Below are 14193 nucleotides of genomic sequence, written 5' to 3'. Positions count from 1 at the left end.
ATCCTCCTTAAGATGCTCCATGGATGGCATGACTTTGGAGCATGAACCAATGCCCTGCTTCATTCTCCTTTGTGCTGGGCAGGAGGTGTGGCTTAGGGGCAGGACTCTTATCTTGGTTGGGGATTGGAATTGCCTGACTCTCTCAAACAATCCCTGGTGGGTAATTGGGGGAATGGCATTGACGGCTGTCCAGGGGGAGCCATGGGTCTTGCACTTTGCTGAGAACATAGCTATGATTTAGAAATTTAGCACAAGGGTTGAGAGGAGGAGAAGCAATAGGTAGCCCACTAGCCCAATCTCCTGTGGCTTTGGGGAGGAGTCCAGGAGCTATTACAGAGCTGGCGTTGGCTACTGTTTTGCTCCCATTGTCGTTAGAGAGCTCTGAACCCTGTCACTGCTACACATCTAACCCCCCCGGAGACAGCCTCTTTATCTCTTGAAGGGATTTAAACAAACTACAGCTCTTATTTTAGTGTGTGTCTGCTGTTAAGGCTTCATGCAGAGTAAGTTTGCATGTCGCCAATTAAGATACAGCCCCCACACCCCAGTGGACAGCTATGATTACAGCCGAGGCGAGTATTTAATAGTCACATCTCCTCAGTCTACATCAATTAACCCCATGAGAAAAGAGGCATGCTAGCTCTTGAAGAGGTTGGATAATACGATTCTGAGAGCCAGGACACATGGTATGAAAATCTGAGACTCTGGGACAGTTGGAGCTTGGTGCTATGCAGGATCAACTTTTGTTAATCCGTGCTTTACAACCAGAAGCCCATTTTTAAAAATAGGGCATTACAGACTTTCCTTCTCAGAGCTAGAATAATACATGGCTTCCAACAGTTAATTTTAATATCATTCTTTTAGACACAGAGATGACACATACCTATGTTCATGCATGTACATACACACACACTAAATAAATAGATGTAAAAGCATTTTAAATACCACTTTCACATACTGTGTGTGCATGCGTGCATGTGCGTGCCTGGGAAGGTCTGCAGACAAATTATGAGAATCCTTTTTTGACTATGTGGGCCCCAGAGATGGAACTCAGATCATCAGCCTTGACAACAAAAAGTGGAATTCTGTCTGTATTGGGGAAAGAATTTTTTTTCCTGGAAGTGACTTCTTTAGAGGCATGGAAGCCAAAAATTCTCCTGGAAACTGTAGGAAACCTTACCATTACAGACAGCATGGATGAATGTGTGGGTCTAGGGTCATTTTACTTCCGTTTTCATTTCTTTGGGGAAGCATTTGAATCCAGAGAAAGAAAGCAAAGTTATATTAATCCTAAAGTCCCTTTCCCTAGAGTAGGAATCACACTCAAACCAGAAAACAGAGAAGTTCTATTTTTCAAGAATTTTAGAGCTGTTAAAATCGTTTGATGGCTGGAAGGGAGGAGCCTCGGGACTGTTCTTCTAGCAGGTTCTATGTATGTTGTTCAATTATGTGCCTCACTCTTTCTGGCGGTGCAGGAACTGTGTCCCCTGGGATGCAGCAGTTAAGTGCTTTACCAAGGCAAACAGTTTGTGATCAATACTTTATAGATTCTTGGGATTAGTTATTGAGGCTTCAGCCAACCTTCTGAAAAGTGAAGGGGAAGAAAACAAAGCAGAACAAAACAAAAAACTAGAGTTTCAGTCTAGGGAGATGATTCATTCAATAAACGACTTGCCATGCAAACATGGCGAGTACCCATAATCTCAGATCTTTGCAAGCGGAGTGCGCTGGATCCCTGGGGCTCCGTGGTTTACCAGTGCAACATAAGTGAGAACTTCCAGGCAATGGGAGAGCCTGTCTCAAAAAAAAAAAGCCAAGATTGACAGTCACCTCAGGAATACCAACAGAGATCTCCTATGTCTTTCTGCCTACACACACACATACACACAGACACACACACACACACACATAGAGAGAGAGAGAGAGAAAGAGAGAGAGAGAGAGAGAGAGAGAGAGAGAGAGAGAGAGAGCACATAAGTGTCTTGTCTGGTTTCTTGCAGCACTTTTCTCTTGCTAAACCATTAGACTTCTCACATTATGTCTTACTACCAACCTATCTTGCCCATTATCATTAGGATGAAAAACATGGGAGAAGGTTCAAGTTTTTATGTTATACATTTAGGTATCAAGACTAACATACCATTTCCTAAGGTATGCTTCTTAGTAACTTAAAGCACATGTTCTGAAATGGGTTAGATTGGAGAGTGCCTACGTGTGTGTGCAATATGTGTGCATGTGGGTGCACTCATACATGGGGGGTTTGACATTGACATAGAATCTTTCTCAGTTGTTCCCCCCTTACATATGTATAACACATATGAGCTACGCTAAGGGTCCTGAGAAATTCTGCAATGACAAAGTTTACAACTGGGTGTCACCTAGTATTTTTCACAAGTGTTTGGTCACAGTATATTTTCTTAGAATATCTGTAGTGACTCAGGCTATCGGTGTTTCTTGGTCTGTACTTAGGACAATGGTTCCATGTGTGATTATTTAAAAATAATGCTCCTCTAGAGGGGCATGGGATAGTCATGTCCTCTGGTAAATAGCAGGAGAGTGTCTGCAGATATTTTAGGTTGTCACAATATACATATATTGTTCCTGGCAGGTAGTGAGTGACAGCCTGGGATGGTCTTAAACACCATGGAATGCCCATAACAACCCTATCCCTATGACAATAAAATATCGTGCCTCAACAGCGCTTGTTGAAAGGCTTAAACGATTATGATGAACTTGATGTCCTAGTGGGCTTTCTCTTGCTGCGCAAAACATTGACCAAACCAACATGGAGACAAAGGAGTCTAGTTAGTTAACACTTTCATAGGCTCAGTCACTGAGGGCAGTCAGGGCAGGGACTCAAAGGAGGAACCTGGAAGCAGGGACAAAAGCAGAGACTGTGCTGCGGTCTGCCTTGCATCCAAGCTCACATTCTAAATTCTTCAAAGGTTAGGATGATTGCATAGTACCATCACATAATGTCTAAGTATTATAAAATGACTAGAGTAAGAGATATTTTAAGTGTATTTTCTGAAAATACAATGTATTTACTACACACAATTCATGCAATCTTGATGTTCTGAAATCTAAAACACTAGTTGCCCTAGTGACCTTTAACTGTCAATTTGCCACAGCATAGAAACATTTAGGAGGCAATTCTTGAGACTGAAGAATTTCCTATAACAGATAAGCACGTGAGCATTTCTGTGGGGAATTGTCTTGATTGTTACTGTGGGTGGCACCATTCCCTGAGCAGTCCTGGGCTGTATAAGAAAGCTGACTAGGCATGAGCTTTGGGAGTGAGCCAAACACCCGTGTTCCTCTGTTATTCCTACTTCCCATTCTTGCCTGAGTTTCTCCCCTAACATCCCCCAGTGATGGACTGTGACCTACAACTTTAAGCTAAATAAACCCTGTTCTCCCCTAAGCTGCTTCTGGGCACGTGTTTGCCACAGTAACAGGCTGAAACTAGAATGCTAGCTATGTTGATACCTTCTCTCTACACACAAAGAAATAAGTCTGAGTATTATTCATCTGCTACTTTTGACAGGCTAGGACAAAAATTCTCTCATCCTTTAGTCTCCTCCTCCTTCCATAGCTGTGATAATATGCCGCTGTCACTTTTCCATACATATTTCACATGTGGCATGAGAGAATAATTACATGCCATGAATATTCATGAGTTCAATTTGTAATTTCCAACTGTCTATGAATTCTAAACTCTTAATTTGAAGCTACAAATGGATATTTTATTCAAATATTGGAGATATTTTCCACCATTATTTCTTAGGTTATTTCTTGTCAATCAAAGGTAGTTAGCTAAATCAGAAATAGTAGAAGATATAAAATCATATTACAAAAACTACCTTCATCTTAATGTTAAGTTTCTATATCAGAACAAATTAAGGCACAGGCAATCAAGATTGTGGTTTGACACAAATATACACTTCATGTGGGTTTATTTTAGATTTTATTTTTAGTTCTTTGTATGGAGGGGGTGGAGTGTGGACACAAGCGCAGTGAATACAGTACCCAGAAGCCAGGAAGGGAAGTTGGATCTCCTGAAGCTAGAGTTACAGGTGGCTATGAGGCTCCCACTGTGAGCTCTGGGGACTGAACACAGGTCCTCTGTAAGAGTAGCAAACACATCTAACTGCTGAGCAATTTCTCCACACCCCATCCATATTTTCGTACATCAAATAGGAAAGTACAGAATAAAATAAGACTTCAGAAGACATTTAAAAGGGTTTAGACTTAGTTGTAGATTCTGATTCCATCTTTTTCTTTATATAAATTCACAAACGTATACTTTTTAAAAAAGAATTTGCTGGTCCCAGAGAGATTGGACCTGATTATGGGCTATTGTTGAATGGCTGGATGGGAGCTCCATGAACTCCCTTTCTATGTCACATCTCAGAGACAGATGCTAGGACTATTTCTATAATACAGTAAACATAAACCCAAAATAACCTATCTATCTCAAGTGTGATTACGATATATCTTTGTGTCATGACAGATGGTTAAGAAAAAAGTAAAATCTAAATACTAGTAACTTCCTGCATGAAAATAGGAAACCCTTTGTAAATATTTTTCTGAGCATATATATGCCTCCGTGCATGTTTATATGCGCACAAGCATATACATGCACACAGAAGCTAGAGGACAACTTTAGATCCCATTCCCTGGGTGCCGTTCAGATGTTGTTTGAGACAGGGTCTTTCACTGACCTGGAAATCAGCAATTAAACAGATTCAAGCGCTTGACTCTGAAATTATAATGCAGCTCACATACAACTTCAGTGCATCAGGTAATGTGAGCAGCCACGGTAAAGAGCCCACCCCTTGATGATTATAGCAATCACCAATCAAAGGTACAATAAGCACCGGGGTCTATGCAGACTTAGGGGAGACTCTGCTCATTTCAGGCCCCCTAGTTAAGCTCATGTCCATGACACAAGGTTATTCCCAAGGTCCTCCACGCAGCATAGAATCTACAGGACTCATGAGTAAAGGATTTGCAAAACCTGATCATCAACAGAAACGACTTTCTCCACTGTTCCCTGACCTGATTCTTTAAGCAAAGTTACCATGTCACCGTAGACCATGATAAAGCCTTCCACTTCAGGTCAGTCAAGCCACGGTTGGCTAGTAAAATATAATCAACTGTAGATGCATGAATTAATAGAGTGTGCAGAAATCGACTCTTCGTCTTTGCTTCCTTTTCCATGCTACCCTCTTCCACTTCCTCACTGGTAGTCACCCTGACCAATCAAATGCCTTCATTACCCGCCACTGTTATTCAGACAGAGGGGCATTATGGGATACCCTGACATCATACCTGAGGCTCCATCATACAAAATAACTCCATTTTGAAAGAGAAACACAAGGGTTGCATACAAAACTCTGAGCTCCTACCATGCCTAAAATGAGATTTTAACTTAGCCTTATCTGAGATCAACAACTTTTATAAGCTACCCCAGGAAAGCAGGAAAAATATAGGCCTTTTCCATGAATGTCTTTAATGGTTCAAAGAGCTAGCAAACCATTACTCCTTCACAGTGATGTGCATAAGATATATTTTAACACTTACTGTCTAAATTAAACTGAAATTTTTCTTTATCAGAAGGCAGCTATTACTGTTAGTGTATATTTTTCTCTTGAGAGACAGAGCAAAGGGAATATGTCTATATAAGGAGTTTAAATGTAATTTTATGTGTGTTGTAAATCAGTTTTAAAATATGCTTTCAAATAGATCTATAGAAAAATACAATTTTAAAAAATCACAACTATATACATAGTTGCTGAGTTTACTTGTGTATTACTTTGCCAAAACAACAACAAACAAGTTTGAAGGTTATAGTTTCCTAAAACAAATCCAGTAAGTATCATATTGGCTAATACAACATAACTGGGGGGCTGGAGACATGATTCAGTGGTTGGTGTTTCCGTACAAGCATAAGGACCAGAGTTTGGATCCCCTGAAACCCATGTAAGTATCAGGTGGGTGTGGCAACCTACCTGTAACTCCAGCCTGGGAAGGTGGAGACAGAGACTCCCCAAGGCAAGCTTTTTAATGAGACTGGCCTTATCAGCAAATCTGGATTCAACTGAGATACCTCGCCTCAAAGAATGAGGTGGAAAAGCAATGAGGACAATTCCTAACATCAACCTTAGAAATCCACACACATAACAACATGTGTGCAAGCAAAAACATGCTTATACACACAAATATCATATATATATATATATATATACAAATAAAAAGTGAAAATAAAGAAAAGAAAACTGATATATCTGTTCAGATTAAAAATGACCAGTGTCTTCTAGACATGACAGGACAACCACACTCATGAAATCACAGTGGCCACGGTTACCTGCACAGGCCCGGCAGGAAAGACCAAGCCAGGCAACTTTACAACATGGAGGGGGAGGGGTTCCCAAGTTCCTACCCCTAACTGAGGAGCTCCTGACCTCTGATGACCTCTGAGAGAGGGAGACTCAGTTTCCTGTAAGAGTGTGACCCTTGGTAGGTCCTCCATGGTCTAGTGGATGAGCCCACACCCACAAGTATATGGGCAGCACAAATTGTACTTGGTGGATTTTATATATATGAAAGAAAAAGAAAAAGGAGAACAAGAAGTTATGAGGGTGGAGGAGGTGGAGAGGGGGTGGAGAAGTGAAAGATAGATCTGGCAGGAATTAGAGGGAAGAATAAACGGTGAATATTCTCAATTAATAAAAATATATTTAAAGAAAAAACAAGTTATGGATCAACAAGTACATTCCCCCAGTAGTATATTTATGAAGGGAACTTGAATTTTTTATTATTATGACCAAAGATCATGCATGAGTTGAACAAAGGAAAATATATGGCACTTTAGCCCAGACTAGAAGTACTTATGTAGGGTGGAATTTGGATTAGCACAGAGGAAGCTCTACTCTCCAAGAGGTGAAAATGGACATATGAGTAAATGACTTCTTTTAAAAGAGAAGTAAAAGATCTTCTTTCCCCTTGGGACAAGGACAGCTCATGGGACAACTCTCATGTAGTATGGCACAACATGGAATGATGGACCAGCAAATGTATTTCAAAATCCAAGAGGTTCTGAGACTGTAAGAAAAGGGATTCAAGCACCATCATAGCACCTGCAAAGGACACACTCATGGCATCCCAGAACACTAGCGGATGACATCACAGCCATCTTTCCCGTCTATTCCCGAGGGACCTGGGAATGACTGACTTGAGAGATTCCCTTCCATGGTACCAATTTCTGATCCAGGGTGTTCGAACACATGTCTCAGATAATTTTCCGAACCCAGAGTCAGAGCCCACCACGTAAAGCAAAATCTCAGTATGAAAAAAATGTTACACAGGAGCCTTCCTGGACCAACCTCATGTGGAGAACTAGAAACCTGACATCTTTTTACTGGAGAAAAGCTTCAGTGATCTTCGACCAGGAAGGTTCATGGGGCATTTGTGTCTACTTCCTGCCATGAACTAAGTTTGCCAGGTGCCATTCCCACCCGCGTGCTCTGAGCAAATCTGAGGACTGGTCCTCAGCTGTTCGTTTCCTCTCAGCAGAAACTGCTATTTCTAACTTCGAGCTTCATTTAAAAAATAAAACATCTTAATATGTTCTTTCCAAATTTCTTACATTTACACAGTGTAGTTTGATCATATTATTTTCTTCAGGTAGCTTCTTTTCTCTGCTAAAATTTTTATGTAACTCTAGATACACAGGCACATAAATAAGGCATACAAATCCAACATCTACTGATAATAAACCATAAGGAAATTTACTTTAAAGTTATTCTCTGTAAAAAAAAAATGAGTAGTTTTACTACTTATTAAAGATAAAAGCAAATTAAAACCTAACAAGAAGGACATGCTTATTTTCACGTAAGCAATTAAGTCTTCGCTGAATATTTGATACTGTAAGAAACAAAGAGTCATCAACATTTTTCATAATCAACTGATACTTTGATTTTATAATTGTCAATTTTGGGAATGCCACTTCACAGAAACGCAGAGTGCAAAAGTGCAGAGGTTCCTCCAGGGCCATTGCAGAAACTGCGGCTGCTTCTATCCGAATCCCATGCCAAACGGCATGTAGCAGATGATTTTCTAAAACTCAAGTTAGCAACTTAAACAGCAATTTAAACATCAAACATTCTAACATGATACAGTCCAAATATGTATTAATTTCTTCCCTCCATGCCTTAGATCAGCATTAGGAAAAGTCATAACCCCAATGCCCTGGGAGCCGAGCCATGTGTCTTAGGCAGCAATCAGCAGGGCTCTGCTGCAGAGCTGAGGATACCGGAAAGTATGGGGAATGTTCAAAATGAGGCTGCACATCGGGACCCGGAAACATCAGTCACCACCCACTTGATTTGGAATGAGGACCTTCCGAAGTCTGTCCTTGTTTGCAGCTGTTTGTACAATGGGAGCCCTCCTGAAATCATGACTGACGGTTTAGAAACGGGAAGCCTACATAACCTCCGGTGACCTTGTATACACAGGTAGTTCTGGCACCAAGCAGAAGGAGACACATTTAATCCAATTAACTCCCTGCTCCAAGATCATGACCAGTGATAAGAATTCAGCACAGTTGGTAAAATGCTTGCCTTGGATGCCAAAGTATGGGCTGCAAATGTCTCCACTGCACAGATATAACACAATTTTAAACATTCCAAAGCAATGGCAGCGACTACCCACCAAGACAGGAGTGGGAAATAACTCACCGCCAGAGACTCCGGTGCTGCTCCCTGAGCTGCGTCAGCAGGTGCTCAATGCACTTATTAGAGTCCATGTATTCCTGCAGAGACAGACCAAGAGGGATAAAAACTCACTACAGATTCATGTCTATTTGCTGGAAATTACACATGAAAATTTCAAAACAATACTGAAGCGTTCATTTTGGTGACATTAGTTTATGTCATCAGTTTGCCATATGAAATACAAAGTCAGTCAACAAAATCTCCGTGGGATGGGGAGATGCTTTATTCAATCAACGAGGAACTGAGTTCAACCCCCAGAACCTGTGTTTAAAAAAATAAAGTCAGGTGTGGTGACGTGTTTATAATCCCAGCTCTGGGCAAAGGGTGACAGTTCATTGGGTCTTCTAGTTGGTCAACCTAGAACTGGTGAGGTCTAGATCAATGGCAAATCCTGTCTCAAAGAATAAAGTGATGGTGCCCTGGAAAAGGTAGGTGAGGTTATCTTCTGGCATTCACGTGTGCACATATGTGGATGGAGATTTGCTGCAATAGTAACTATGCCCTAAGTATGCATTTCTATGAGAGAATCCGTTCACCTCTTTCCCCAGTTTTGGAAACCTAGACCTCTAGAGTCTACACAGTCACTTGAACATGATATTACTTCTCTAACTCATGGGACAGCTTCTATAAACAAACTCCCAAAGTGAATTTGATGTCTGCTGAGTCAGTGGGAAATTCCTCTGACTTACAAACAGCCAACATTTCATTTTTATTAATGGGGAGTCCATGTATTTACTGCAAAACAGAGGAAGCCAATGTTGATGCCCTTAGAAGAAACATTAGGTGTATGTGGAAGCCTTGTATTTACTGGTCTTAGGGTAGTCAATTTTTTTTCTTTTTTTTAGATTTTATTTATTTATTATGTATAAGTGTCCTGCCTACACACAAGAGGAGGGCACCAGATCTCATTAAAGATGGTTGTGAAGCACCATGTGATTACTGGGAATTGAACTTAGGACCTCTGGAAGAATAGCCAATGCTCTTAACCTCTAGTAATCTCTACAGTGCTCCCCCCCGGGGGAGTCATTTTCCAGTAAGAATGAACTATATAGAATATTTTACAGGAGGTACCATATTCTTTGGACACATCCACTTTCTTATCTATACACCTTTTTCTTCTTAGATATACTTGTAAATACGTCTGTGTGAGTTTAGGTTTTTTTTAGCATTTACGAACAGCTAAAAAGAAAGGCACATCCTAGTCCATGAAGATGTAATGCAGATGACAGTCCAATAAAAATCCAATATGTGATGGTTACATCTGTTGAAAATCACATGACCATAGCTGTGTGGGTTTAGCTCTGGGTTCTCTACCGCTGTCCACTGGTCTCCATGTCTCCACCAGTGCCATGCTGTCTTTTGTCCCTGTGACTCTGTAGTACAATTTCAGATTGAGTGCACACCCAGCATTGCCACTTTTGAAGATGACTTTGGCTGGTCAGGGGCTTGGGTGCTTCATCTGAATTTTAAGATTGCTTTTCCTAGATCTTGAAGTTATGGTGGGAACTGTATTGCATCTATGGATGACTTTGGTAAAAGGGCATTTACATGTGATTAATTCTGTCAATTCATAAGCATGTGAAGTCTTTCCCTTCTAGGGGTTTCTTGGAGTTTTTCTTCTATCTCTTTTTTCATGCTAGGGGTATTTCACTTCTCTGTGTGTATGTTAGTGTGTGTGTGTGTGTGTGTGTGTGTGTGTGTGTGTGTGTGTGTGTGTGTACATGTGTGCACGTGCATGTGATTAAACTAGAAAAAAGATCAGGAGGGGGAAGGCAAGAAATTAAGTGGGAAGGGAAAAAAAGCGTGGGGAACATGTGTCATGACAGCACACTTGCAGGGAGGAAGGGAACCAGCAAGAGGGAGACATGGGCATGGGGAAGAAGATGAGGGAAGAGAGCAAATTAGAACTATTTATAAGAGACATATGTAATGAAATCCATTACTTTGTTATTTTAATGATTTTAAAGATCTGTGTGTGTGTGTGTGTGTGTGTGTGTGTGTGTGTGTCTGTGTCTGTCTGTGTGTGTAGGAATATGTGGAGGTGAGTGCAGTGCCCGCAGGGGGGCAGAAGAGCACAAAAGAGCCCCTGAAACTAGAGTTACGGACAGTTCTGTGCCACCCGATGTGGTTGCTGGGTACCAAACTCAGGACCTCTACCAGAGCAAGTGCCATCTCTCCTGCCTCCAAATCTATTACTTTTCATAATATTTTAAAAATGCATATAAACATATTTGTGTGACTGAACCCATGGTTTAAAACAACCTATCCGGAAAAGTGAAGAATTTATTTTTCACATGAAAACCCTATAGAAAAGTCTATAGTCTGTGAAATCAAAATTTTGAAATTGTTATTTCTGAATACATGGTCCATAGAAGATAGTGCTCCAATTGCTAACTTGCAAACATAGTGTGTAAAATGTTGTGTGCTACTGTTTCACTCTGGTGTTTTCCTTTCCAGTTTGAAGAGCTAACCTATAGATCACTGCTTCTCCACCACAACTGGTAGAGGCTGAAATGTTCACAGAGATTTCAACATTAAAGGTGTCAGAAAACCTGCTGTTTTATTTCTGTGGATTTTGAAATATACAAGGGGCTTTTGTTAATATTGATAGTTCTCTTTCTGAAGCACATTATATATAATCTATTACTTCTATAGGGATAGTCACTTAATGGGAGAGTGGGGTGCAGCTAGGAGTTGAACCAAAGACACTAGAAGATTCCACACCTGAGCTCGTGACCCTGGATCTATCCAGCCAGACTTGAAGACACTTCACTATCTTTCCAAACACATTTTAGCACAAAGAATGCATTTTCAGAGTGCCATAAGTCTCTAAAAATTATTATTTAAGACATTACAATTCGGAAACAAATGCTCAGGTAAAGAGTCATATGCCTAATGAGTTGATGCACATCACCTAGAGTGAGTCCTGAAACAAAAACACTGGGTGTGTTGAAACTGAAGCAGACCAGAGACACTTGCATATCCATGTCTACTGCTGCCAAGATATGGAATCAGTACAGATGCTCACCATTAGATGAGTGGGTAAAGAAAATGGTACACACATACAGGGAGGGAGGGGGAGGAGAGGGGAGGGGAGGGGAGAGAATAAAAGCAGAAACAGTGAGGATGAAAAAGTCTAAAAGGAGGTGGGAGAAAGAACAAGAAGAGTCATGCAGACAAGGACAGATAAAATGGGGCCAGGAGAATGTTCAGTGGGTTAATACATTTGCAGTGCAAGCCTGAGGACCTGAGTCTGATTCCTATAACACACACACATTTCTGGACCCAAGGGTGGGCACCTGTAATCCCAACACCCCTACAATGAAATGGGGCAAAGAGAAGAATGTCCTAGAAGTGCGTGTGTACCTAGCACAGTGGCAAAAAACAAGAGAGGCCCTGCCTCAATAGAGTGGAAGGAGAGAACTGACCCCAAAAGTTGAGCTCTGACTTCCACAACCATGATGTAGTACCCACACTAATACATACATGCATGCATGCATGCATACATACATACATACATATAAGAAAATAAATTTTAAAATATAAAATAATATGGCATGTTTCTCCTCTATATACTACCCAGATTTAATGATCTATATAGTATATGCACATATGTATGCATTTACTTATGCATATTGAGGGGTTGTATGCATATGTGCATGCATACATGCATATGTGCGTGTGTGTGTATGTGTGTGTGAGACAGACAGACAGACAGACAGACAGACAGACAGACAGACAGACAGACAGACAGAGAAAGTGATCGAGGCGGGAAAGCGACATGAAAGCAGAAGGGGACTTTCTGGGATAATGGAACTACACATGTGAGGTCAGCTAGAGGGTAAAAAACAGAAAGGCACATTTGATTTATTAGATATGTATGAATATGAATTCTAAAGAGATTCAATATTGTATAAGCTAATTAAACAGTTATAATAATTTTCTGGGTTTTTTTCTGTTTTTTTTTTTTTTTTTTTAGACAGGGTTTCTCTGTGTAGCCCCAGCTGTCCTGGAACTCACTCTGTAGACCAGGCTAGCCTCAAACTCACAGAGATCTGTCTGCCTCTGCCTGTCTAGTGCTGGGATCAAAGACGTGCACCACCACCACCCTGCCTTCACAACCATTTTGTAAAGTAGAAATCTTCACTGCAATAGGAGGTTGCAACATATGAGCCTACAGCTTCCAGCATTAGGATTAATACCAACCCACGTCTGAAAACACTGCACATTACCAAGCATCAATTCTGAAATATTTTCTGCTGGGAGAATAAATCTAAACCTTTATCCCAAGCAGAAGCACGTCTCATTCACATCCTTTCTTACCTTTCTTATTCAGTCACCCTTTAAACACTGCCCTATGCCACGCAGTGTGTCAAGCTGTGTAGATACAGCACACTGAAAGAAAAGTTCCTGCCCTCAGGGAGTCTGTTTTGTGTCAAGGGAGAAATGAATAAACGAACACAGTATTTCAACCAGGACCATGCAGGCTATGGTAGAAAGGGAGAGATGACAGAAATGACCTGAAATGAAGACAGACTGGTGGCCAACGTGGACGGGATTGAGAGTCACCTGGGAGACCAGGTGAAATGCTGCCAGCAGGGAGCCAAGATAAGCTTGGGCTGCCTGGGCTTTAAAATAGTTATTTATCTCAACAAATTTATCAGACCTAACATTTTGGGACAGTTAGGCAAAGTACTTGAATTATCTCATTAAACACAACAGACCTAAACCAATCCTAAACATGAGACTTTTGTCAACAGAAATAGACATTTCCTCATGTTCATGAACTGACCTGCACGTGTGTATGTGTTTGTGTGTGTGTGTAATAACCTGAAATGTGTGTGTTCACATGTTTTTGCACATGTGTGTGTGCTGACCTGAGAAGTGTATGTGTGCGTGTGTGTGTGTGTGTGTGTGTGTGTGTGTGTGTGTGTGCATGTATATATGTGAATTTTATTCTGTGACTTTTTTTATTTGGCATCTATACCACTTCCTGTGCCCTCAGCCATATTGGAGTACTTCATGTAGGATAATCTAAATCTATGCGCGTAGGCCATGATCAGGTACCCTTGACCTTGGAGAAACAACCACATTAAATAAAATGGGAGTCAAGGTATTTGGGACAATTAGAAAACTACAGGCATGAAAACTCAATGCGAGACTTTAAAAACTGAGTGGGACAGGACAACACCTCTAGTGAACTTGATTTTCTCTGCGTGTGTTTCTCTTTCTGCAGTTTGAATGCCACAGCACACAGTGAGCGTGCTGAATATTAGCTGTCAAAATGAAGACTCAGAACGCAGGCCACAAAGAGGAAACTGTCAGTCCGTTTTAGCAGACGAGATTAAAAAGCCTTCAATGAAACAATTTCCTCTGCCATAATCTCAGACCACGAGCCTCCTTTCTCCTTGTCCTT

General features: G+C 40.9%; 1 protein-coding gene across 1 annotated transcript in view; it reads right to left on the bottom strand.

The window, feature by feature from the left end:
• Positions 1-14193, bottom strand: part of Nckap5 (NCK associated protein 5) — a 799776-nt gene that overhangs the window by 623254 nt on the left and 162329 nt on the right. The window contains exon 2 of the mRNA XM_038349244.1: positions 8742-8815. Coding sequence (XP_038205172.1) covers positions 8742-8815 — 74 coding nt within the window. The remainder of the gene's footprint in view (positions 1-8741; positions 8816-14193) is intronic.

This window comes from Arvicola amphibius, chromosome 12 (genome assembly GCF_903992535.2).
Source record: "Arvicola amphibius chromosome 12, mArvAmp1.2, whole genome shotgun sequence".
Classification (NCBI taxonomy): Eukaryota; Metazoa; Chordata; class Mammalia; order Rodentia; family Cricetidae; genus Arvicola; species Arvicola amphibius.
The sequence above is the reverse complement of the archived record's forward strand: the minus strand, read 5'-3'. Positions and strand labels throughout refer to the sequence as shown.